Source organism: Salvelinus namaycush, unplaced genomic scaffold (genome assembly GCF_016432855.1).
Source record: "Salvelinus namaycush isolate Seneca unplaced genomic scaffold, SaNama_1.0 Scaffold331, whole genome shotgun sequence".
Taxonomy (NCBI): domain Eukaryota; kingdom Metazoa; phylum Chordata; class Actinopteri; order Salmoniformes; family Salmonidae; genus Salvelinus; species Salvelinus namaycush.
The window spans coordinates 27,138-54,647 of NW_024060242.1; the positions used below are offsets into that span (position 1 = coordinate 27,138).

Here is a 27,510-nt window from a genome sequence, read left to right on the forward strand (position 1 = left end):
AGTGTAGTAGAGTAGAATGTAGTAGTGTAGAATGTGGTAGAGTAGAATGTAGTAGAGTAGAATGTAGTAGAGTAGAATGTAGTAGAGTAGAGTGTAGTAGAGTAGAGTGTAGTAGAGTAGAGTGTAGTAGAGTAGAATGTAGTAGAGTAGAATGTAGTAGAGTAGAGTGTAGTAGAGTAGAATGTAGTAGAGTAGAATGTAGTAGAGTAGAGTGTAGTAGAGTAGAATGTAGTAGAGTAGAATGTAGTAGAGTAGAATGTAGTAGAGTAGAATGTAGTAGAGTAGAATGTGGTAGAGTAGAGTGTAGTAGAGTAGAATGTAGTAGAGTAGAATGTAGTAGTGTAGAATGTAGTAGAGTAGAATGTAGTAGAGTAGAATGTAGTAGAGTAGAGTGTAGTAGAGTAGAATGTAGTAGAGTAGAATGTAGTAGAGTAGAGTGTAGTAGAGTAGAATGTAGTAGAGTAGAGTGTAGTAGAGTAGAGTGTAGTAGAGTAGAGTGTAGTAGAGTAGAGTGTAGTAGAGTAGAATGTAGTAGAGTAGAGTGTAGTAGAGTAGAATGTAGTAGAGTAGAGTGTAGTAGAGTAGAATGTAGTAGAGTAGAATGTAGTAGAGTAGAGTGTAGTAGAGTAGAATGTAGTAGAGTAGAATGTAGTAGAGTAGAATGTAGTAGAGTAGAATGTAGTAGAGTAGAATGTAGTAGAGTAGAGTGTAGTAGAGTAGAATGTAGTAGAGTAGAATGTAGTAGAGTAGAGTGTAGTAGAGTAGAATGTAGTAGAGTAGAGTGTAGTAGAGTAGAGTGTAGTAGAGTAGAGTGTAGTAGAGTAGAGTGTAGTAGAGTAGAATGTAGTAGAGTAGAGTGTAGTAGAGTAGAATGTAGTAGAGTAGAGTGTAGTAGAGTAGAATGTAGTAGAGTAGAATGTAGTAGAGTAGAGTGTAGTAGAGTAGAATGTAGTAGAGTAGAATGTAGTAGAGTAGAATGTAGTAGAGTAGAATGTAGTAGAGTAGAATGTGGTAGAGTAGAGTGTAGTAGAGTAGAATGTAGTAGAGTAGAATGTAGTAGTGTAGAATGTAGTAGAGTAGAATGTAGTAGAGTAGAATGTAGTAGAGTAGAGTGTAGTAGAGGAGAGTGTAGTAGAGTAGAATGTGGTAGAGTAGAATGTAGTAGAGTAGAATGTAGTAGAGTAGAGTGTAGTAGAGTAGAATGTAGTAGAGTGTAGTAGAGTAGAATGTAGTAGTGTAGAATGTAGTAGAGTAGAATGTAGTAGAGTAGAATGTAGTAGAGTGTAGTAGAGTAGAATGTGGTAGAGTAGAGTGTAGTAGAGTAGAGTGTAGTAGAGTAGAATGTAGTAGAGTAGAATGTAGTAGAGTAGAATGTAGTAGAGTAGAATGTGGTAGAGTAGAGTGTAGTAGAGTAGAGTGTAGTAGAGTAGAATGTAGTAGAGTGTAGTAGAGTAGAATGTAGTAGTGTAGAATGTAGTAGAGTAGAGTGTAGTAGAGTAGAATGTAGTAGAGTGTAGTAGAGTAGAATGTAGTAGAGTAGAATGTAGTAGAGTAGAATGTAGTAGAGTAGAATGTAGTAGAGTAGAGTGTAGTAGAGTAGAGTGTAGTAGAGTAGAATGTAGTAGAGTAGAGTGTAGTAGAGTAGAATGTGGTAGAGTAGAATGTAGTAGAGTAGAGTGTAGTAGAGTAGAATGTAGTAGAGTAGAATGTGGTAGAGTAGAATGTAGTAGAGTAGAATGTAGTAGAGTAGAATGTGGTAGTGTAGAGTGTAGTAGAGTAGAGTGTAGTAGAGTAGAATGTAGTAGTGTAGAGTGTAGTAGAGTAGAATGTAGTAGAGTAGAATGTGGTAGAGTAGAATGTAGTAGAGTAGAATGTAGTAGAGTAGAGTGTAGTAGAGTAGAATGTAGTAGAGTAGAGTGTAGTAGAGTAGAGTGTAGTAGAGTAGAATGTAGTAGTGTAGAATGTAGTAGAGTAGAATGTAGTAGAGTAGAATGTAGTAGAGTAGAGTGTAGTAGAGTAGAGTGTAGTAGAGTAGAGTAGAATGGAGTAGAATGTAGTAGAGTGGAGTAGAGTAGAATGGAGTAGAGTGGAGTAGAGTAGAATGGAGTAGAGTGGAGTAGAGTAGAATGGAGTAGAATGTAGTAGAGTGGAGTAGAGTAGAATGGAGTAGAATGTAGTAGAGTGGAGTAGAGTAGAATGGAGTAGAATGTAGTAGAGTAGTGTGTAGTACTATAGTAGAGTGTAGTTGAGTGGAGTGGGGTAGAGTAGAGTGTAGTAGAGTGTAGTGTAGTAGTAGAGTAGAGTGTAGTAGTAGAGTAGAGTGTAGTAGAGTGGAGTAGAGCAGAGCAGTAGAGTAGAGTAGATCGGTATAGTACAGTAGCATATAATAGAGTAGAGTAGATCGGTATAGTACAGTAGCATTTAATAGAGTAGAGTAGATCGGTATAGTACAGTAGCATATAATAGAGTAGAGTACAGCAGAGTAGAGCAGTAGAGTATTGTAGATTACAATATAGTATAATAGAGTAGAGAAGTAGAGTACAATATAGTATAATAGAATAGAGAAGTAGAGTATAATATAGTATAATAGAGTAGAGAAGTAGAGTATAATATAGTATAATAGAGTAGAGAAGTAGAGTATAATATAGTATAATAAAGTAGAGAAGTAGAGTATAATATAGTATAATAGAGTAGAGAAGTAGAGTATAATATAGTATAATAAAGTAGAGAAGTAGAGTATAATATAGTATAATAAAGTAGAGAAGTAGAGTATAATATAGTATAATAAAGTAGAGAAGTAGAGTATAATATAGTATAATAGAGTAGAGAAGTAGAGTATAATATAGTATAATAGAGTAGAGAAGTATAATATAGTATAATAGAGTAGAGAAGTAGAGTATAATATAGTATAATAAAGTAGAGAAGTAGAGTATAATATAATAGAGTAGAGCAGTGTGGGCCACTAGCCTTTATTTGACCTCAGCTCAGCTAAACACAAGATCCAATAAGACAAAATTGGGGTGCATTTCAATAGTGTAAAGTATCTCCCCCCCTCCTTTTCTTACTGTCTCCCTCTCGAAGACCGGAGATGAAACGACCAGAGGAAGCTACCTTAGACTATCGAGATACACCCAGGGGCTTACCTTAGACTATCGAGATACACCCAGGGGCTTACCTTAGACTATCGAGATACACCCAGGGGCTTACCTTAGACTATCGAGATACACCCAGGGGCTTACCTTAGACTATCGAGATACACCCAGGGGCTTACCTTAGACTATCGAGATACACCCAGGGGCTTACCTTAGACTATCGAGATACACCCAGGGGCTTACCTTAGACTATCGAGATACACCCAGGGGCTTACCTTAGACTATCGAGATACACCCAGGGGCTTACCTTAGACTATCGAGATACACCCAGGGGCTTACCTTAGACTATCGAGATACACCCAGGGGCTTACCTTAGACTATCGAGATACACCCAGGGGCTTACCTTAGACTATCGAGATACACCCAGGGGCTTACCTTAGACTATCGAGATACACCCGGGGGCTTACCTTAGACTATCGAGATACACCCGGGGGCTTACCTTAGACTATCGAGATACACCCAGGGGCTTACCTTAGACTATCGAGATACACCCAGGGGCTTACCTTAGACTATCGAGATACACCCAGGGGCTTACCTTAGACTATCGAGATACACCCGGGGGCTTACCTTAGACTATCGAGATACACCCAGGGGCTTACCTAAGACTACCGAGATACACCCAGGGGCTTACCTAAGACTATCGAGATACACCCGGGGGCTGACAGACATAAAGACAAGGAGACAAGAGGACAATGTGGGGAGGGGGGCAGTAGCGTGTGTGTCAGCCGTCAGGGGGTTATACTGTCAGCTCCACAGGGTGGGTTGATGTAAAAGTCTCTATATATCCGATCCTTTCATTCTGCGCTTGGAGGGGGGCACCAGACGGGCGGGCAGTTCAGGGGGCAGACCATGCCCCTCTAACTTCACCTCGATCAGGTGGCTGGCCAGGGCAAACTCCTCGTCATCCAGCATGCCATCCCGGTCCACATCCGACAGCTTCCAGATTCTCCCCAGTACGGAGTTAGGCAGCCGGGTGCTCACCATCCAGTCCTTGGCCTTGGTGCCACTCAGCTTGCCCTCGTTGGGCGCCAGGTTGTAGAAGATCTCGTCGTATTTGGGCTTGTCCTTGGTCACTACCCAGGACATCTCGCCCTCTTCCTCGCCATCCTCCCCCCCATTCTCCACCTCTCTGAATGGGTCATTCTCCACAAAGGGCCCGGCGCGGGTACCCAGGAAGGCACCCCCTTGCACCCCTGGCTGCACCCCCGCGTCAATCTCCTCTTGGCGTAGCAGGGGCATGAGCTTGGCGATGTCGGACGCCAACAGCTCATCCAGAGCAGCCATCAGGGACGGCTTCAGGGGCTTGAACTTAGTGAAGTCATGGATCAACAGCTGCTCCTGGACGGGAAACAGAGGCCACAGCAAACTAGTTAGCCAAATCATCTGGCACATATTACAGAGGGATGAACTACCAGACTTGAGCTTTGGACATTGAAACCTGAATAGAAATATTAGACTAAACATACCTGCATCTTGACGCAGTCAGGGAAGTCCCCAGCAGAGATGTGGTGCTGCAGCTGGATCTTGGAGAAGATGACAGGAAGTTGGTAGATCAGGTTCTTCTTCATTTTGTCCTTCCTGAAGGTTGGCATCTCCTTCTTTAGATAGCTGATGATGTGGGCATGCACCTGGAGGGGGGAGAGAGAGATGTGGGGGGGGGGGGGGGGGATGTGGGGAGAGGGAGAGAGAGGGTTGGGGAGAGAGAGATGTGGGGAGAGGGAGAGAGAGGGTTGGGGAGAGAGAGAGGGGGTTGGGAGAGGGGTGTGGGGGGATGGGGAGAGGGATGTGGGGGGATGGGGAGAGGGATGTGGGGGGAGAAGGATGTGGGGGGAGGGAGAGAGAGGGGGGAGAGGGATGTAGGGGGAGGGAGAGAGAGGGGGGGAGAGGGATATAGGGGGAGAGAGAGAGAGGGTTGGGGGAGGGAGAGAGTTAGGGGGGAGAAGGATGGGGGAGAGAGAGAAAGAAAGAGAAAGACGAGTAGAGTGAGAGAATTAGGGGGGGGTGGCAAATATTAACTTCAGCAATGCCACTCTCTCCTCATTTTCTTATATGAACCTAGTAAAACACCTTATTCCTCAGTAACGCGATCTACTAGACAGGATGTGTGTTACAGAGTTGATTATATCATACCATCTACTTCAACAGAAAGGGATGAGTGAGCGACGTTGATAAGCGAGAGACGTAGAGAAAGATTCAGATAGATATACCATTTGTTTTCTAGTTTGGTAATTACAGGGCTCATCTGTAAAAAAAATAAATAAAGACCTTGGTCTCCCAAATAAAACATAAAACATGTATTGTAGAGAGAGAGAACCTACCCTGACCAGTCGTGCCCTCTTCACCAGGTCATTGAGTTTCCTGAGGGCTGCATTATGAGGAAGATTCTGGATGTCACTAAACAGATCTTCCTCTTCCAGCTCAAACAGACGACGGTTATCAGCGACCAGCAGCGGCTCGGACCAGAACGACCCGATATACACCCTCAAGACCTCTGGAGTGTTGAACACCTGTTAAATCATATCAATAATATCAATCAATTGTATCACAAAGTGCTATATACACTCCCAACTGCTTTAGGTGCGGGCTTTACGGGCTAACGTTAGTTAGCTAACATTACGGGCTAACGTTAGTTGGCTAACATTACGGGCTAACGTTAGTTGGCTAACATTACTGGCTAACGTTAGTTGGCTAACATTACTGGCTAACGTTAGTTAGCTAACATTACGGGCTAACGTTAGTTGGCTAACATTACGGGCTAACGTTAGTTGGCTAACATTACGGGCTAACGTTAGTTGGCTAGCTAACTGGCTATAGCAGCCAAGGACGTTCGCTATCTTATTTGTTTGTGATGATTAAACTCAAGTGTCAAGGCCAACAGTTTATCTTCCGATGACTTCAGCCATGTGAAAAACCTTCCATAGCAAAATATAGCTAGTTTCCTTTGCTTGTAGCTTGCCTCTAATCTGACTGGTGTTAGCTAGCTTCTAGCGCTGTTGTTGCGCAACCTAAGTGCTTTGGTCCGGTTTTAGAACTCTGAGATTCGGCTAGAAATGAGCATGTGAGAGCGATAAATTACAAATGTAATGAAAACTGTTGCCCCTACAAACTTATTCAGTCCGAAAGGTGGCAAGTCTAATAATGGTCACTTTATGGACGCTGTAGTAACAGTTCTTATCCGACCCCAAGACATTGAGTTAGGTCGGGGCAAGACATTATATATTTTACCTAATGCTAAAGACCCTGATAAAAAATCTGTGTGGTTCTCGTTAACTACCGGACGGCTCATGACGAGAGGCGAGGAGTGAGTTGTGTATCTCCAATCAAGTTGATTTGGAACTTTTCATCGACATTGGTGGCATATTAGATATGATGGTAGGGAGATTTGAATCAACCAATGAGCTTCAACCAATGAGCTTCAACCAATGAGCTTCAACCAATGCATATCGCCCCCACAATAATATTTATTTTCTAGTGATAGTTTAATGTTGTCATCATTTATACAGTTTTTACTAGCTGTAGTATGACAACATTTCCCTTTGGGGGATGAATAAAGGACTCCTCTCACCTTGCCCAGGGACCACATTAGAGCTCCGTAGATTCTCATCAGCTGTTGTGTTCCCACCATGTCAGCCTTGTTCAGGACAACACGAAGTTTGTCCTCGTTACCCCGCAGCGCTCCGATGGCCTCGGAGAACTCATCACTGATCTCCAACTTGTGTGCGTCGAACAGGAGTATTATGCGGTCAACGCGCTCCGCAAACCAACGTAGCACCGCTGGGAAGTCATAGCCTGAGGGAGGGTTAGGGGTCAGAGGTCAGGGGAGAGACGGGACACGAGGGGTCTGTCAGAGTATTAATAGTTGACAGTGAAAAGGAGATTAGGGTGTTACATTTCTAGATTTGCAACACGCTGAGCACAAAACACGCTGAACACAAAACACACTGAACACAAAACACGCTGAACACAAAACACACTGAGCACAAAACACACTGAGCACAAAACACACTGAGCACAAAACACATGAGCACAAAACACACTGAGCACAAAACACATGAGCACAAAACACATGAGCACAAAACACATGAGCACAAAACACATGAGCACAAAACACATGAGCACAAAACACGCTGAACACAAAACACACTGAGCACAAAACACACTGAGCACAAAACACATGAGCACAAAACACACTGAGCACAAAACACACTGAGCACAAAACACATGAGCACAAAACACACTGAGCACAAAACACACTGAGCACAAAACACACTGAGCACAAAACACACTGAGCACAAAACACACTGAACACAAAACACGCTGAGCACAAAACACGCTGAGCACAAAACACACTGAACACAAAACACATGAGCACAAAACACACTGAGCACAAAACACATGAGCACAAAACACACTGAGCACAAAACACACTGAACACAAAACACACTGAACACAAAACACACTGAACACAAAACACACTGAGCACAAAGCACACTGAGCACAAAACACACTGAGCACAAAACACACTGAGCACAAAACACACTGAACACAAAACACACTGAACACAAAACACACTGAACACAAAACACACTGAACACAAAACACATGAGCACAAAACACGCTGAGCACAAAACACGCTGAGCACAAAACACATGAGCACAAAACACACTGAGCACAAAACACATGAGCACAAAACACACTGAGCACAAAACACGCTGAGCACAAAACACATGAACACAAAACACATGAACACAAAACACATGAACACAAAACACACTGAACACAAAACACACTGAACACAAAACACATGAACACAAAACACGCTGAGCACAAAACACATGAGCACAAAACACGCTGAGCACAAAACACGCTGAGCACAAAACACATGAGCACAAAACACACTGAACACAAAACACACTGAACACAAAACACACTGAACACAAAACACAAAACACACTGAACACAAAACACACTGAACACAAAACACACTGAGCACAAAACACACTGAACACAAAACACATGAGCACAAAACACATGAGCACAAAACACATGAGCACAAAACACATGAGCACAAAACACACTGAGCACAAAACACATGCTTAACATGTCTCTCGTGGAAAATAGATGTTATCTCAATGAGAAAAACCTGTTTAAATAAAGGTCAAAAAAATAAAATATATATAAAAAAAAAAAAATACATGTTGAAGCACTCCCATGAAGTTGGTTTTAGAGCACATCATGGACGCGCACACACACACACACACACACACACACACACACACACACACACACACACACACACACACACACACACACACACACACACACACACACACACACACACACACACACACACACACACACACACACACACACACACACACACACACACACACACACAGGAGAGGGGAATAGGGCAACACAGACCCTTCACATCTCTCTCTGATGAGTCCTTCGTTCCTAACATTCCTCTAACTGATACAGTTTCCTCTCCAGTATCTGCCGTACATACGTTACGATGTGACTCCAACAGGACCTTGAGCAGAAAGCTCTCCTAACTGATAGGTTGGAATGTAATAACATAACACTGGAGGCAATGACATACCCTCATATGTTCCACAAGGCTTAGTCTCTTCTGTTGTTCCAACATCATCATACTTCATGTTGTTATAGTTACTCATGCCCCATGAACGGTGACACAGTATTAGGATGGAAAGGGAGGGAATTTAAGGAGTGAGAGACAGATTGATGAGGCTTCATGCTCAAAACCTCTGTCCTGTATTTATCTTTGTGTGCGTTCCTGACAAGATGTGGTGGAGGAATCTGAAGAACTCTCCAGGGTCCCCCTGTATCCTCGTCCCCCTGTATCCTCGTCCCCCTGTATCCTCGTCCCCCTGTATCCTCGTCTCCCTGTATCCTCGTCCCCCTGTATCCTCGTCCCCCCTGTATCCTCGTCCCCCCTGTATCCTCGTCCCCCTGTATCCTCGTCCCCCTGTATCCTCGTCTCCCTGTATCCTCGTCCCCCCTGTATCCTCGTCCCCCTGTATCCTCGTCTCCCTGTATCCTCGTGCCCCTGTATCCTCGTCGCCCCTGTATCCTCGTCTCCCTGTATCCTCGTCCCCCTGTATCCTCGTCCCCCTGTATCCTCGTGCCCCCTGTATCCTCGTCCCCCTGTATCCTCGTCCCCCTGTATCCTCGTCCCCCTGTATCCTCGTCTCCCCGTATCCTCGTCCCCCCTGTATCCTCGTCTCCTGTATCCTCGTCCCCCCTGTATCCTCGTCCCCCTGTATCCTCGTCCCCCTGTATCCTCGTCCCCCTGTATCCTCGTCCCCCCTGTATCCTCGTCCCCCTGTATCCTCGTCCCCCTGTATCCTCGTCCCCCTGTATCCTCGTCCCCCCTGTATCCTCGTCACCCTGTATCCTTATCTCCTTGGGGTGTCCAATCAAAAACAAATCTTTTGACAATTTGGTAAAATAGGTTAATTGTGTAGATACCGCTCTAAGAAAACCAATGCTCCAAACCTCATGTCTCAGTCATAATCCGTTCAAAACTTATTGTAGTTTTTACCCTTGAAGGATGGCCAAGATTAGGCTGACTAAATCAATGGAGGCCAAACTGGTTGAATCCACGTGGAAAACTGATTGGATTTGCAAAACATCATCAATGTAAAGGAATTGAGTCTTTTATTTAGCCAAATTCAACCTAAATCCATTGATATGGTGACATTTGTTGTTGATTTCACATTGAATTCAAGGTTAGTTGACAACTCAACCAAATATACATCAAAAGCAGACGTGGAACTGACGTCTGTGGCCCAGTGGGTTGCGTCAGCTAGGCTGGATGCTGTGAGAATTAAGGCTAACTGACACTTAAATTTAAACTCTCATCTTTCTTCTCATATCCAGAGGACATAAAACAATACAGAGGTAAGATCGATTTTCAGACATGACGTAGTATTTTCATATTTTAGTTCTTTAGTTTAAGTTCATTCATATTTTCAAATTCCTGTTATTTTTCAAAGATTTCTCAGAAAAACAAGCGTATCTGTGAAATTTCAACGGAGCTTTTTACATTTATTTGGGCTTGTGTCGTGTTCATTTTGTTTTTTACGACCCGCGGAAACCACTTCGCAGAAGACCACCCCGACATGTAAAATCCTCAAAAGTTGCGGCAAGAAGTGGCACAGCTATGTCAACAGAGATCGCTGCTTATGATTGGATGTAATAAGGTGACGAAATCCGACTTCCCAGATATAATGTTAATGATGTGGTAGAGAAAGACTGAACGATTCAGAACATAAACAATCATATTTGTCTTGGTAAAATGTCTTTTATAACGTAAGGAAGTTCAATTTCATCACCAAAGCATGTTTTCACACACACACTACCCTATATCCTTGTCACCTTATATCCTTGTCAGCCTATATTCTTGTCACCTAAATCCTTGTCTCCTTTTCACCCTATATCCTTGTCTCCTTATATCCTTGTCTCCTTGTCACCTTATATCCTTGTCACCTTATCCTTGTCAACTTATATCCTTGTCAACTTATATCCTTGTCACCCTATATCCTTGTCTTCCTATATCCTTGTCTCCTTGCCTCAGTGCATGGAGGTCGGTCACATGGGTTAGCCAGGTCAGGAGGGAGGAAGTAGTTGTTTTAGCTGACCATGACAGATGAGGGATCAGACCCGGTGTGTACCAGGAGTGTCTGTGACCCCCTACCTCCTCCTCACCTTGTCCTGTCTACTCCCCCCTACCTCCTCCTCACCTTGTCCTGTCTACTCCCCCCTACCTCCTCCTCACCATGTCCTGTCTACTCCCCCCTACCTCCTCCTCACCTTGTCCTGTCTACTCCCCTCCACCTCACCTTGTCCTGTCTACTCCCCTCCTCCTCACCTTGTCCTGTCTACTCCCCTCCACCTCACCATGTCCTGTCTACTCCCCCCTACCTCCTCCTCACCTTGTCCTGTCTACTCCCCCCTACCTCCTCCTCACCATGTCCTGTCTACTCCCCCCTACCTCCTCCTCTCCTTGTCCTGTCTACTCCCCCCTACCTCCACCTCACCTTGTCCTGTCTACTCCCCTCCACCTCACCTTGTCCTGTCTACTCCCCCTACCTCACCTTGTCCTGTCTACTCCCCCCTACCTCACCTTGTCCTGTCTACTCCCCTCCACCTCACCTTGTCCTGTCTACTCCCCTCCACCTCACCTTGTCCTGTCTACTCCCCCTACCTCCACCTCACCTTGTCCTGTCTACTCCCCTCTACCTCCACCTCACCTTGTCCTGTCTACTCCCCCTACCTCCTCCTCACCTTGTCCTGTCTACTCCCCTCCACCTCACCTTGTCCTGTCTACTCCCCTCCACCTCACCTTGTCCTGTCTACTCCCCTCCACCTCACCATGTCCTGTCTACTACCCCCTACCTCCACCTCACCTTGTCCTGTCTACTCCCCCCTACCTCCACCTCACCTTGTCCTGTCTACTCCCCTCCACCTCACCTTGTCCTGTCTACTCCCCCTACCTCCACCTCACCTTGTCCTGTCTACTCCCCTCCTCCTCACCTTGTCCTGTCTACTCCCCTCCACCTCACCTTGTCCTGTCTACTCCCCTCCACCTCACCTTGTCCTGTCTACTCCCCTCCACCTCACCTTGTCCTGTCTACTCCCCTCCACCTCACCTTGTCCTGTCTACTCCCCTCCACCTCACCTTGTCCTGTCTACTCCCCTCCACCTCACCTTGTCCTGTCTACTCCCCTCCACCTCACCTTGTCCTGTCTACTCCCCTCCACCTCACCTTGTCCTGTCTACTCCCCCTACCTCCACCTCACCTTGTCCTGTCTACTCCCCCTACCTCCACCTCACCTTGTCCTGTCTACTCCCCTCCACCTCACCTTGTCCTGTCTACTCCCCTCCACCTCACCTTGTCCTGTCTACTCCCCTCCACCTCACCTTGTCCTGTCTACTCCCCTCCCCTCCACCTCACCATGTCCTGTCTACTCCCCCCTACCTCCACCTCACCTTGTCCTGTCTACTCCCCTCCACCTCACCTTGTCCTGTCTACTCCCCTCCACCTCACCTTGACCTGTCTACTCCCCTCCACCTCACCTTGTCCTGTCTACTCCCCTCCACCTCACCTTGTCCTGTCTACTCCCCTCCACCTCACCTTGTCCTGTCTACTCCCCCCTACCTCCACCTCACCTTGTCCTGTCTACTCCCCCCTACCTCCACCTCACCTTGTCCTGTCTACTCCCCCTACCTCCTCCTCACCTTGTCCTGTCTACTCCCCCCTACCTCCACCTCACCTTGTCCTGTCTACTCCCCTCCACCTCACCTTGTCCTGTCTACTCCCCTCCACCTCACCTTGTCCTGTCTACTCCCCTCCACCTCACCTTGTCCTGTCTACTCCCCTCCACCTCACCTTGTCCTGTCTACTCCCCTCCACCTCACCTTGTCCTGTCTACTCCCCTCCACCTCACCTTGTCCTGTCTACTCCCCTCCTCCTCACCTTGTCCTGTCTACTCCCCTCCACCTCACCTTGTCCTGTCTACTCCCCTCCACCTCACCTTGTCCTGTCTACTCCCCCCTACCTCCTCCTCACCTTGTCCTGTCTACTCCCCTCCACCTCACCTTGTCCTGTCTACTACCCCCTACCTCCTCCTCACCTTGTCCTGTCTACTCCCCCCTACCTCCACCTCACCTTGTCCTGTCTACTCCCCTCCACCTCACCTTGTCCTGTCTACTCCCCCTACCTCCTCCTCACCTTGTCCTGTCTACTCCCCTCCACCTCACCTTGTCCTGTCTACTCCCCTCCACCTCACCTTGTCCTGTCTACTCCCCTCCACCTCACCTTGTCCTGTCTACTCCCCTCCACCTCACCTTGTCCTGTCTACTCCCCCCTACCTCCACCTCACCATGTCCTGTCTACTCCCCCCTACCTCCACCTCACCATGTCCTGTCTACTCCCCCCTACCTCCACCTCACCTTGTCCTGTCTACTCCCCCTACCTCCTCCTCACCTTGTCCTGTCTACTCCCCTCCACCTCACCTTGTCCTGTCTACTCCCCTCCACCTCACCTTGTCCTGTCTACTCCCCTCCACCTCACCTTGTCCTGTCTACTCCCCTCCACCTCACCTTGTCCTGTCTACTCCCCTCCACCTCACCTTGTCCTGTCTACTCCCCCTACCTCCACCTCACCTTGTCCTGTCTACTCCCCCTACCTCCACCTCACCTTGTCCTGTCTACTCCCCTCCGCCTCACCTTGACCTGTCTACTCCCCTCCGCCTCACCTTGTCCTGTCTACTCCCCCTCCCCTCCACCTCACCTTGTCCTGTCTACTCCCCTCCACCTCACCTTGTCCTGTCTACTCCCCTCCACCTCACCTTGTCCTGTCTACTCCCCCCTACCTCCTCCTCACCATGTCCTGTCTACTACCCCCTACCTCCACCTCACCTTGTCCTGTCTACTCCCCCTACCTCCACCTCTCCTTGTCCTGTCTACTCCCCTCCACCTCACCTTGTCCTGTCTACTCCCCTCCACCTCACCTTGTCCTGTCTACTCCCCTCCACCTCACCTTGTCCTGTCTACTCCCCTCCACCTCACCTTGTCCTGTCTACTCCCCTCCACCTCACCTTGTCCTGTCTACTCCCCTCCACCTCACCTTGTCCTGTCTACTCCCCTCCACCTCACCTTGTCCTGTCTACTCCCCTCCACCTCACCTTGTCCTGTCTACTCCCCCTACCTCCACCTCACCTTGTCCTGTCTACTCCCCCTACCTCCACCTCACCTTGTCCTGTCTACTCCCCTCCACCTCACCTTGTCCTGTCTACTCCCCTCCACCTCACCTTGTCCTGTCTACTCCCCTCCACCTCACCTTGTCCTGTCTACTCCCCTCCACCTCACCTTGTCCTGTCTACTCCCCTCCCCTCCACCTCACCATGTCCTGTCTACTCCCCCCTACCTCCACCTCACCTTGTCCTGTCTACTCCCCTCCACCTCACCTTGTCCTGTCTACTCCCCTCCACCTCACCTTGACCTGTCTACTCCCCTCCACCTCACCTTGTCCTGTCTACTCCCCTCCACCTCACCTTGTCCTGTCTACTCCCCTCCACCTCACCTTGTCCTGTCTACTCCCCCCTACCTCCACCTCACCTTGTCCTGTCTACTCCCCCCTACCTCCACCTCACCTTGTCCTGTCTACTCCCCCTACCTCCTCCTCACCTTGTCCTGTCTACTCCCCCCTACCTCCACCTCACCTTGTCCTGTCTACTCCCCTCCACCTCACCTTGTCCTGTCTACTCCCCTCCACCTCACCTTGTCCTGTCTACTCCCCTCCACCTCACCTTGTCCTGTCTACTCCCCTCCACCTCACCTTGTCCTGTCTACTCCCCTCCACCTCACCTTGTCCTGTCTACTCCCCTCCACCTCACCTTGTCCTGTCTACTCCCCTCCTCCTCACCTTGTCCTGTCTACTCCCCTCCACCTCACCTTGTCCTGTCTACTCCCCTCCACCTCACCTTGTCCTGTCTACTCCCCCCTACCTCCTCCTCACCTTGTCCTGTCTACTCCCCTCCACCTCACCTTGTCCTGTCTACTACCCCCTACCTCCTCCTCACCTTGTCCTGTCTACTCCCCCCTACCTCCACCTCACCTTGTCCTGTCTACTCCCCTCCACCTCACCTTGTCCTGTCTACTCCCCCTACCTCCTCCTCACCTTGTCCTGTCTACTCCCCTCCACCTCACCTTGTCCTGTCTACTCCCCTCCACCTCACCTTGTCCTGTCTACTCCCCTCCACCTCACCTTGTCCTGTCTACTCCCCTCCACCTCACCTTGTCCTGTCTACTCCCCCCTACCTCCACCTCACCATGTCCTGTCTACTCCCCCCTACCTCCACCTCACCTTGTCCTGTCTACTCCCCCTACCTCCTCCTCACCTTGTCCTGTCTACTCCCCTCCACCTCACCTTGTCCTGTCTACTCCCCTCCACCTCACCTTGTCCTGTCTACTCCCCTCCACCTCACCTTGTCCTGTCTACTCCCCTCCACCTCACCTTGTCCTGTCTACTCCCCTCCACCTCACCTTGTCCTGTCTACTCCCCCTACCTCCACCTCACCTTGTCCTGTCTACTCCCCCTACCTCCACCTCACCTTGTCCTGTCTACTCCCCTCCGCCTCACCTTGACCTGTCTACTCCCCTCCGCCTCACCTTGTCCTGTCTACTCCCCCTCCCCTCCACCTCACCTTGTCCTGTCTACTCCCCTCCACCTCACCTTGTCCTGTCTACTCCCCTCCACCTCACCTTGTCCTGTCTACTCCCCCCTACCTCCTCCTCACCATGTCCTGTCTACTACCCCCTACCTCCACCTCACCTTGTCCTGTCTACTCCCCCTACCTCCACCTCTCCTTGTCCTGTCTACTCCCCTCCACCTCACCTTGTCCTGTCTACTCCCCTCCACCTCACCTTGTCCTGTCTACTCCCCTCCACCTCACCTTGTCCTGTCTACTCCCCTCCACCTCACCTTGTCCTGTCTACTCCCCTCCACCTCACCTTGTCCTGTCTACTCCCCTCCACCTCACCTTGTCCTGTCTACTCCCCTCCACCTCACCTTGTCCTGTCTACTCCCCTCCACCTCACCTTGTCCTGTCTACTCCCCTCCTCCTCACCTTGTCCTGTCTACTCCCCCTACCTCCACCTCACCTTGTCCTGTCTACTCCCCTCCACCTCACCTTGTCCTGTCTACTCCCCTCCACCTCACCTTGTCCTGTCTACTCCCCTCCACCTCACCTTGTCCTGTCTACTCCCCCCTACCTCCACCTCACCTTGTCCTGTCTACTCCCCTCCTCCTCACCTTGTCCTGTCTACTCCCCTCCACCTCACCTTGTCCTGTCTACTCCCCCCTACCTCCACCTCACCTTGTCCTGTCTACTCCCCTCCTCCTCACCTTGTCATGTCTACTCCCCTCCACCTCACCTTGTCCTGTCTACTCCCCCCTACCTCCACCTCTTCTTACCTCGGCTCACCCTCTGCTTCGCTCCTGACAGGATCCCCGGCGTGTCGATGATGCTGATGCTCTCCAGGACCTGATTGGGCAGCTGGGCGCACTGGAACCTATCACGCAACAGCAGAGAAGGGGGCGGGATATGACACAACACTCATACAATGCCTTACAAAAGTATTCATCCACCTTGGCGGTTTTCCTATTTTGTTGCATTACAACCTGTAATTTAAATAGATTTTTATTTGGATTTCATGTAATGGACATAAACAAAATAGTCCAAATTGGTGAAGTGAAATGAAAATAATTACTTGTTTAAAAAAGTGATGCGTGCATATGTATTCACCCTCTTTGCTATGAAGCCCCTAAATAAGATTTGGTGCAACCAATTACCTTCAGAAGTCACATAATTAGTTGTATAAAGTCCACCTGTGTGCAATCTAAGTGTCACATGATCTCAGTTTATATACACCTGTTCTGAAAGGCCCCAGAGTCTGCAACACCACTAAGCAAGTGGCACAATGAAGATCAAGGAGCTCTCCAAACAGGTCAGGGACGAAGTTGTGGAGAAGTACAGATCAGGGTTGGGTTATAAAAAAATATCCGAAACTTTGAACTCAACACCTCTCATCACCCCGAGAACCCCATCGCCACAGTGAAGCATGGTGGTGGAAGCATCATGCTGTGGGGATGTTTTTCATCTGCAGGGACTGGGAAACTGATCAGAATTGAAGGAATGATGGATGGTGCTAAATACAGGGAAATTCCTGAGGGAAACCTGTTTCAGTCTTCCAGAGATTTGAGACTGGGATGGAGGTTCACCTTCCAGCAGGACAATGACCCTAAGCATACTGCTAAAGCAACCCTCGAGTGGTTTAAGGGGAAACATTTAAATGTCTTGGTATGGCCTAGTCAAAGCCCAGACCTCAATCCAATTGAGAATCTGTGGTACGACTTAAAGATTGATGTACACCAGCGGAACCCATCCAACTTGAAGGAGCTGGAACAGATTTGCCTTGAAGAATGGGCAAAAATCCCAGTGGCTAGATGTGCCAAGCTTATAGAGACATACCCCAAGAGACTTGCAGCTGTAATTGCAGCAAAAACTGGCAAGGTATTGACTTGTGGGGGGTGAATAGTTATGCACGCTCAAGTTTTCAGTTTTTTTGTCTTATTTCTTGTTTGTTTCACAATAAAACATATTTTGCATCTTCAAAGTGGTAGGCTTGTTGTGTAAATCAAATTATAGATTTGTGGGGTTTATATTTTAATTCCAGATTGTAAGGCAACAAAATAGGAAAAATGCCAAGGGGGTTGAATACTTTCTCAAGCCACTGTAAAACAATAACACAATAACACAATAACACAACATGGAACAGTTAGAGGAGGGTCTAGCATCTATAATTTACCTACAGGTTCTCCTCAGGTCACTCAGGTCAGGGAAGCTTTCCAAACATTCCACTAAATGCCCCCCCCCCCCAACCCCCCTCCCGTCCACCGCTCCATCAGTTAACATCAATGGAATGAATGTGGATAATGGAGGAACATGATGCTGAGCGATTAACCCGCCCAAAAAATGTCTGAGTTTAATGCACAGCTTCTCTAAAGATAAATCAGATCAACTGAACTGAACTGTGTGATGTAGTAGGGAGTTGTAGTTTCCAACAGGTCAATAATCTACATAGTTTAGTGCAGAAAACGTGGTAATTAACTACAATGACCGTAATCCATTGTGCGCCTACATGTCCGGTCTGTGTGGGGCACGGAGACGAGAGAGAAAGAATGAAGAAGGTGCGATGGAGAGGGATACAGAGCAGTTGCTTCACTAGGGATCTCTACCTGAAAATACATGATCTAAGTGATTGATAGTTGGTATTCAGCAGTCTTAAAGCCTTATTTACTTTGAACAAATAGTAAAATAGGGATTTTGTCAGACAGAATAGACAGCAGCTCTATAGAGATGAGATGATGACTTGGAATAAAATAATATAGTTATCAAATAAAACTAATGTAATATATTATATATATAACTAATGTAATATATTATATATAACTAATGTAATATATATATAAAACTAATGTAATATATATATAAAACTAATGTAATATATATATATAACTAATGTAATATATTATATAACTAATGTAATATATATATAACTAATGTAATATATTATATATATAAAACTAATGTAAATATATTATATATATATATATGTAACTAATGTAATATATTATATATATAACTAATGTAATATATATATAACTAATGTAATATATTATATATATAAAACTAATGTAAATATATTATATATATATATATGTAACTAATGTAATATATTATATATATAAAACTAATGTAATATATTATATATATATAACTAATGTAATATATTATATATATATAACTAATGTAAATATATTATATATATATATGTAACTAATGTAATATATTATATATATAACTAATGTAATATACACAACAACTGAAATGTGTTATTAAAGTAAAGTCATGTGAATAACTGATGGTTAATAAGTAATAAACAGTAATGGACAGTTAACTACCATCATGGGACTTTTATTGTTTTATTATGTGTCTAAAAACATAATCGAAATCTTAAACCATGATAATTTTATAAATAATCAAACCAAAGCTGAACCAACCTAAAAAAAAAAAGAAAACACTCTCAGCACAGTCAAGGTAACAGCTAAAGGCGATCTAGGAACCAGATCATGAGTTGAGAGCTGGACTCATTGTGCTACTGTGTCGGACTACTCCCTTCCCAGGACCCATTGTGTTGAAGCAGGACTCTCAATGCTCTGGGCTTCCTGAAGGAAAACGGTCTCCAGTGCCATAGCCTCAACAATATGACCTGCTAATGATCGTCCGCTAACAACAACACCAGCTACTTCCTGATTCAGATGGCTTTAACGAGACCAGGGCTTCACCGGACAGGAAGGACTGACGCAAACACACCCCACCAAGGAGGGGGAGAGAGAGCGAAAGAGAGAGAGAGAGAGAGAGAGAGAGAGAGAGAGAGAGAGAGAGAGAGAGAGAGAGAGAGAGAAAGAAAGAGAGAGAAAGAAAGAGAGAGAAAGAGAGAAAGAGAGAAAGAGAAAGAGAGAAAGAGAGCGAAAGAGAGAAAGAGAGAAAGAGAGCGAAAGAGAGAGAGAAAGAGAGAGAGAGAGAGAGAGAGCGAGAGAGAGAGAGAGAAAGAGAGAAAGAGAGAAAGAGAAAGAGAGAAAGAGAGCGAAAGAGAGAAAGAGAGAAAGAGAGAGAGAGAGCGAGAGAGAGAGAGAGCGAGAGAGAGAGAGAGCGAGAGAGAGAGAGCGAAAGAGAGAGAGAGAAAGAGAGAAAGAGAGAGAAAGAGAGAGAGAGAGAGCGTAAAAGAGAGAGAGCGAGAGAAGAGAGACCATTCCTTGGATCTTTGTAATTTGTGCGTCAGAACGTCAGAATGCTAGATCTAGCCTGATGGTTATAGTTAGGATTTTGGGAGTGTAGGCTGGTCCCAGATCTGTGCCTTAAGGTTACATCTACTGTATCTCTACAGTTGATATGGCTTCAGTATAACAGCAAACAATGTTCCATAAACAGTAAGGCCGAGCTGCCACAGCTTGCCTCAATAGAAGGAAATCCCATGAAAAAGGGTATCCCAGACGACAGGATAAACACACCAGAGCAGTGGAAAATACCTCAGGGTGATTCAGCCCAGCCAGTCTGCTCTGCTTTACCCTGGCCCTGCCATGTCTCTGACGTCACCTGTTAGTTAGTCCTGCATGGTTTGTGGCTCTTGGGGCCCTCTGACCCTGCCTTTAAACTGGAGCACATAGCAGCTCATATCTGAGTACACGACCTCCCCCCACGCTCTCCCTCTCTACAGAGATATCACTCCCTTTCTCCATTTTTCCACAAATAAGGCAAGTCCCTCCCAGCTCTGAAATTTGGCACGGACACTTGGAATTCCACAGAGCAAAAAAAAAACTAACACACTTCTTTCTCTCCCTTCCTCCAACCCCGTTCCCTTCAGACAGGCCCTTCTAGAACATTCTAAAACACGACATCCTGCATTCTGGATTCCGCCCCTGTACTCACCTGTTGAGGAAGGTGTTTCCGAAGGGGTTGAGCTTGCGAAAAGGTTTGTTGGGGTCAACGATGAGAGCGTTGCCCGGGATCACCCCTTCCACCTCGCCGTGCATGATGGCTGTGAAACAGTCGGTGGTCGGCTCTGGTCCTATCCTGCTTCCTGGAATATCCTGCTCCAACAGATACCTGTTACACACAGCAACGGGTCACCAGGTCAGATACCTGTTACACACAGCAACGGGTCACCAGGTCAGATACCTGATACACACAGCAACGGGTCACCAGGTCAGATACCTGTTACACACAGCAACGGGTCACCAGGTCAGATACCTGTTACACACAGCAACGGGTCACCAGGTCAGATACCTGTTACACACAGCAACGGGTCACCAGGTCAGATACCTGTTACACACAGCAACGGGTCACCAGGTCAGATACCTGTTACATACACAACAACGGGTCACCAGGTCAGATACCTGATACACACAGCAACGGGTCACCAGGTCAGATACCTGTTACACACAGCAACGGGTCACCAGGTCAGATACCTGTTACACACAGCAACGGGTCACCAGGTCAGATACCTGATACACACAGCAACGGGTCACCAGGTCAGATACCTGTTACACACAGCAACGGGTCACCAGGTCAGATACCTGATACACACAGCAACGGGTCACCAGGTCAGAATGAATACTAGCAGTAAATCAGGACGACATACGGTTATGATGTGTAGTACTACATTAATAGAGCCCAGGTAGCTAGAGTCAGTCATAGGACACAGAGGCCCTTCATTTATAAAGGCTGGTCTAGAGTCCCTACAGTATAATCTGGGAAAAGTCTTACTTGATAATGGTAGTCTTGCCAGTAGACTACTACCCCACCAACAGCACCATGGACTATAGGTTAACCTGTCATGTACAGGGCCTTCAGAAACCATGGACTATAGGTTAACCTGTCATGTACAGGGCCTTCAGAAACCATGGACTATAGGTTAACCTGTCATGTACAGAGTCTTCAGAAACCATGGACTATAGGTTAACCTGTCATGTACAGGGCCTTCAGAAACCATGGACTATAGGTTAACCTGTCATGTACAGAGTCTTCAGAAACCATGGACTATAGGTTAACCTGTCATGTACAGTCTTCAGAAACCATGGACTATAGGTTAACCTGTCATGTACAGAGTCTTCAGAAACCATGGACTATAGGTTAACCTGTCATGTACAGGGCCTTCAGAAACCATGGACTATAGGTTAACCTGTCATGTACAGAGTCTTCAGAAACCATGGACTATAGGTTAACCTGTCATGTACAGAGTCTTCAGAAACCATGGACTATAGGTTAACCTGTCATGTACAGAGTCTTCAGAAACCATGGACTATAGGTTAACCTGTCATGTACAGAGTCTTCAGAAACCATGGACTATAGGTTAACCTGTCATGTACAGAGTCTTCAGAAACCATGGACTATAGGTTAACCTGTCATGTACAGGGCCTTCAGAAACCATGGACTATAGGTTAACCTGTCATGTACAGAGTCTTCAGAAACCATGGACTATAGGTTAACCTGTCATGTACAGAGTCTTCAGAAACCATGGACTATAGGTTAACCTGTCATGTACAGGGCCTTCAGAAACCATGGACTATAGGTTAACCTGTCATGTACAGGGCCTTCAGAAACCATGGACTATAGGTTAACCTGTCATGTACAGAGTCTTCAGAAACCATGGACTATAGGTTAACCTGTCATGTACAGGGCCTTCAGAAACCATGGACTATAGGTTAACCTGTCATGTACAGGGCCTTCAGAAACCATGGACTATAGGTTAACCTGTCATGTACAGAGTCTTCAGAAAGTATTCATACCCCTTGACTTATTCCACATTTTGTACTGTTACAGCTTGAATTCAACATGGATCAAATAGATTTTCTTTCTCACCCATCTACACGCAATACCCCATAATGAATGATAAAGTGAAAACATGTTTCTATACATTTTTGCAAATGTATTGAAGATACAGCAAATATCTTATTTACATAAGTAAATACATGTTAGAATCCCATTTGGCAGCGATTACAGCTGTGAGTCTTTCTGAGTATGTCTCTAAGAGCTTTGCACACCTGGATTGTACAATATTTGCACATTATTCTTTTAAAAATTCTTACAGCTCTGTCAAGTTGGTTGTTGATCATTGCTTGACAGCCTTTTTCACGCTGATTGAAGTCAAAACTGTAACTTGGCCAGTCAGAACGTTCACTGTCATCTTGGTTAGCAACTCCAATGTATATTTGGCCTTGTGTTTTAGATTATTGTCCTGCTAAAAGGTGAATTCATCTCCCAGTGTCTGTTGGAAAGCAGACTGAACCAGGTTTTGCTCTAGGACTTTGCCTGTGCTTAGCGCTATTCATTTTCTTTTTATCCTAGTCCTTGTCAATGACAAGCATACCCATAACATGATGCAGCCACCACCATGCTTGAACATATAAAGACTGGTACTCAGTGATGTTGATTTGCCCCAAACATAACACTTTGTATTCAGGACATAAATTGCCACATTTTGTGCAGTTTTACTTTAGTGCCTTGTTACAAACAGAATGTATGTTTTGGAATATTTTTTTGTCTGTACAGGCTTCCTTCTTTTCACTCTATCATTTAGATTAGTATTCTGGAGTAACTACCATGTTGTTGATGCATCCTTAGTTTTCTCTTATCACAGCCATTAAACTCTGTAACTGTTTTAAAGTCACCATTGGCCTCATGGTGAAATCCCTGAGCGGTTTCCTTCCTCTCCGGCAACTGAGTTAGGAAGGACACATGCCTTCTGCTTTTCTTTTTTTTCTTTTTTTTATAAACAAAACAATTCTACAAAACATAATTTCACTTCAACATTATAGGGTATTGTGTGTAGGCCAGTGCCCCCCCCAAAAATCTCAATATAATCAATTTTTAGTTCAGGCTGTAACATAACAAAATGTGGAAATAGTCAATGGGTGTGAATACTTTCTGAAGGCTCTGTATATAAACTTTACTATATGTAAAGCTTACTGAATATAAACCTTAGTGTGTATAATATCTTACTTGATGAACGTAGTCTTGCCAGTGGAGTACTGTCCCACCACCAGTACCATGGGTTTGTTGTCAAAGTCTGCGTCCTCCAGAGAGGGGGAGTGGAAGTCATGGAAACCGTAGTACTGCTCCAGGGGGAGGAGCTTCTGACGGTACAGAGACTTTAGCCCCTCTGTTACCGTCCTGATCACCTCAGGAGTTTTCTTCACATCCTTACGGCCCCAACGAGACATCCTGATTGGCCGACTGGCTGAATGATTGGCCGATTGGTTGATTGTTGTCCTTCAAGAGGACTTGGGAGTTCCGTAAAGTACCTGTGGGTGTGTGTGTGGGAATGTGTGTCTGTGTGTGTGTGTTGCGTCTGTTTCTTGAAGGTGACCCTGGGACTGTTTTCAGGTGTTTCCTGTGTTTTAATGTGAACTCTTCTCCTCTGAGACCTCTTCTTCAGTCGAGCCTCTTAGAAGATGGTACTGGATGTTACTGTACGGCCTGCTTTATGTCCTTAAAGCTCTGGTCTGAGGTCTTCCCTCTCCACTCTGACTCCTGAAAAGACTTCTGTGGGGGGAAAAAAAGAAAACCAGCAATGAAACGTAAATTATAAACATCCAGAAAGACACGAAACACACTGCTGCAAAAGAAAACCGTCAACAAATTGTCAACATGTTCCAGTGCCATTTTGTAGTGACAGGAGAAACAACGTAGAACAGAAACAACTAGAAACAACGTAGAACAGAGAGTCTGTTCAGAACACGCTACACATACAGAACATACAGCTAGATGTATAGGGACCTAGCATAGAACCGCTATGATACTCAACAATAGTTTAGTGGGATTTCAGGTCTATGCATACAAATTCTGTCTGCAACATTGTGAATATTACAACCTACTGAACACTGCCTGTCTACTGCTTTGACTTTTCCTACGGACGTGGAGTCAGATTTAGCCCACTACAGTGCATTGTCTGGAAACTACAGTATATTGTCTGGACTCTACAGTACAGGGAGAGAGAGAGAGACACAGCTGCATGTGAGCTCTCACATTTTTCAACATGTTTTTTTTTAACAAAAAGATAGATTTGGAGTTAGATAAACTTGGATTTTTTCCCCGGCAGGGACACATATAGGATGCTACCCTACACAGTATAACTTGGATTTATTCCGGCAGGGACACATATAGGATGCTACCCTCCACAGTATAACTTGGATTTATTCCGGCAGGGACACATATAGGATGCTACCCTCCACAGTATAACTTGGATTTATTCCGGCAGGGACACATATAGGATGCTACCCTCCACAGTATAACTTGGATTTATTCCAGCAGGGACACATATAGGATGCTACCCTACACAGTATAACTTGGATTTATTCCGGCAGTGACACATATAGGATGCTACCCTCCACAGTATAACTTGGATTTATTCCGGCAGGGACACATATAGGATGCTACCCTCCACAGTATAACTTGGATTTATTCCGGCAGGGACACATATAGGATGCTACCCTCCACAGTATAACTTGGATTTATTCCAGCAGGGACACATATAGGATGCTACCCTACACAGTATAACTTGGATTTATTCCGGCAGTGACACATATAGGATGCTACCCTCCACAGTATAACTTGGATTTATTCCGGCAGGGACACATAGGATGCTACCCTCCACAGTATAACTTGGATTTATTCCGGCAGGGACACACATAGGATGCTACCCTCCACAGTATAACTTGGATTTATTCCGGCAGGGACACACATAGGATGCTACCCTCCACAGTATAACTTGGATTTATTCCGGCAGGGACACACATAGGATGCTACCCTCCACAGTATAACTTGGATTTATTCCGGCAGGGACACACATAGGATGCTACCCTCCACAGTATAACTTGGATTTATTCCGGCAGGGACACACATAGGATGCTACCCTCCACAGTATAACTTGGATTTATTCCGGCAGGGACACATAGGATGCTACCCTCCACAGTATAACTTGGATTTATTCCGGCAGGGACACACATAGGATGCTACCCTCCACAATATAACCTTCACTCCAGATTCAAAACTACAAACCTACAAACTAATTTTGGACAAAATTACCTGGAAGGATTACTACTTGCAAGGATTCCTTTTTTCAAGCTGTACAGAGGGTGCTTTGGCAAACAAACAGTAGAGACCCGAGGACACCATCCAACCCGGAACTGAGACAGACCAGACACAACTTTAATTAGCACTGAGGTGTGAAGTGAGAGGTGTCATAGCCTTTGAGCCCAACAAATGGCGGGAGTCTGTTCAGAGACAATCCACTGGCATTTTCTACACAAAATCTCCCTCCAAAAATTAAAGCTTCTTCCAAGTGGGTGTGACACTTACTCCCTTTGCCTGCTGCACCGCTGCTTGGATTCCACCTGGTGATCTGTTCACCGTCTGCCCTGGCCTGTCTCCCCCTGTCTGGTACAGGTACCCCCACCACATTCCCCCCTCTCTCCCGAGCTTTCGCTCGCCTCCAGCACACAGGTACTGTTGGAGCGAGTGACTCTGAACTTACAATGGCTAACCCCAAGTCGTTATATATTTTTTCTTGTGCATTTTGCTATTTGCCTCATGACTCCTGCATGCTTTGTTGACTATGCCCTTTCTTGTTTACCCAACCGTGGGATTAACTATGTTTGTTTCCACACTCGGGACTCTCTATTGGTTACACGTACTCTTGGCCTCCCATCCTATTCTAACCACCTCTCGCCGGCTTTGTATTCATGTTACCTGATGAAATTGCTGTACAATATGATCTTGTTGCCATCTGATGCACATTCAGATGTCATAAATCAGCACTGCAGAGCTCTCCCTGTCCTCTGCCGTGCCCTGATTGTATTACTATTGATGATATCTGGAACCGTGCATGTACACCCTGGCCCATCTATTGTTGCTAGCCCCAATTCTGACTTGTGTTCTGATATCTGCTTCACTGATTTCTGCTCTCGTAAAAGCCTGGGTTTTCTGCATGTTAACACTAGAAGCGTATTACCTAAAATGGATCAATTGAAAGTGTGGGTTCTCAGCTCCAATCCAGATGTGCTGGTTTTAACCTTTTTCGGCAAGGCAGGTCTTCCAAAGGTGGGGGAGTGGCAATCTTTACCAAGGATCACCTTCAGTGCTCGGTTGTCTCCACCAAGTCTGTCCCCAAACAATTTGATTTGCTGGTTTTAAGCATTAAACTTTCAAATAGCTCTTCGTTGACTGTTGCTGTGTGTTATCGTCCTCCATCAGCACTGGCCTGTACCCTCGCTGCCCTCAGCTCTCCCCTGGCCCCTTACACTAAGTCTGAATTTGTCCTGCTAGGTGACCTAAACTGGGACATGTTTAAGCCACCTGACCAAGTCCTAAAGCAATAGGACTCCCTAAATCTTTCTCAGATTATTACCAATCCCACAAGGTATGACTCCAAACACCTAGAACAGGCTACTCTCCTTGATGTTATTCTCACAAATAATCCTGATAGGTATCAGTCTGGTGTTTTCAGTAATGACCTTAGTGATCACTGTTTTACAGCCTGCGTTCGTAATGGCTGCTCAGTTGAACGACCTGTCCTGATTTGTCATAGACGCTTGCTAAAAGAAAATTAATTAGCAAGCCTTCCTTCATGACCTGGCTTCTGTAAAATGGTATAGAATCAGCGAGATCCCCCCTCTGTCGAAGACACTTGGACCTTATTTTTTTATATTTTCAGTGGTGTTGTTAACAATCACGCTCTCATAAAGAAAATGAGAATTAAAAACAGGTTCCTGGTTCGACCGTAATCTTGCAGAGTGACTCCACCTCAAGAATTGCATTTGGTGAAAGGTTCGGCACACGTATACTCAGGCTGACTGGCTCTCCTTCAGGCAAATGAGAAATCAGTGCACTCGGGCTATCCGGAAGACCAAAGTTAGTTACTTTAAGGAGCAGTTCTCTCTCTGTGGGTCTAACCCCAAGAAGTTCTGGAAAACGGTTAAAGACCTGGAGAATAAACCCTCCTCCTCACAGCTGCCCATGTCCCTTAATGTTGATGATGTGGTTGTTACTGACAAGAAGCACATGGCTGAGCTCTTTAATCACCACTTCATTAAGTCAGGATTCCTATTTGACTCAGTCATGCCTCCTTGCCCGTCCAACTTTTCCTCATCTCCCACCCCTTCTAATGTGACTATCCCCGATGCTTCTCCCTCTTTTTCCCCTGCCCC

At 46.0% G+C, this 27,510-nt stretch overlaps 1 protein-coding gene across 2 annotated transcripts in view; it reads right to left on the reverse strand.

Annotated features, from left to right (window-relative positions):
- Positions 1-2,846: 2,846 nt before the first annotated feature.
- The window catches only part of ehd2b (EH-domain containing 2b), a 41,376-nt gene continuing 16,712 nt past the window's right edge, over positions 2,847-27,510 (reverse strand). The window contains exons 2-9 of one of the 2 annotated variants that reach the window (XR_005475584.1): positions 23,306-23,848; positions 20,234-20,410; positions 16,156-16,253; positions 6,718-6,941; positions 5,471-5,659; positions 4,619-4,780; positions 3,144-4,490; positions 2,847-3,111 (exon numbers count right to left, since the gene is read on the reverse strand). Coding sequence is in view for 1 of the 2 variants with exons in the window: in XM_038985415.1 (XP_038841343.1) it covers positions 3,930-4,490; positions 4,619-4,780; positions 5,471-5,659; positions 6,718-6,941; positions 16,156-16,253; positions 20,234-20,410; positions 23,306-23,526 (1,632 nt within the window). In the remaining variant the exon portion in view is untranslated. Of the gene's footprint in view, positions 4,491-4,618; positions 4,781-5,470; positions 5,660-6,717; positions 6,942-16,155; positions 16,254-20,233; positions 20,411-23,305; positions 23,849-27,510 lie in introns of both variants that reach the window. The other variant, XM_038985415.1, reaches the window with a different exon arrangement.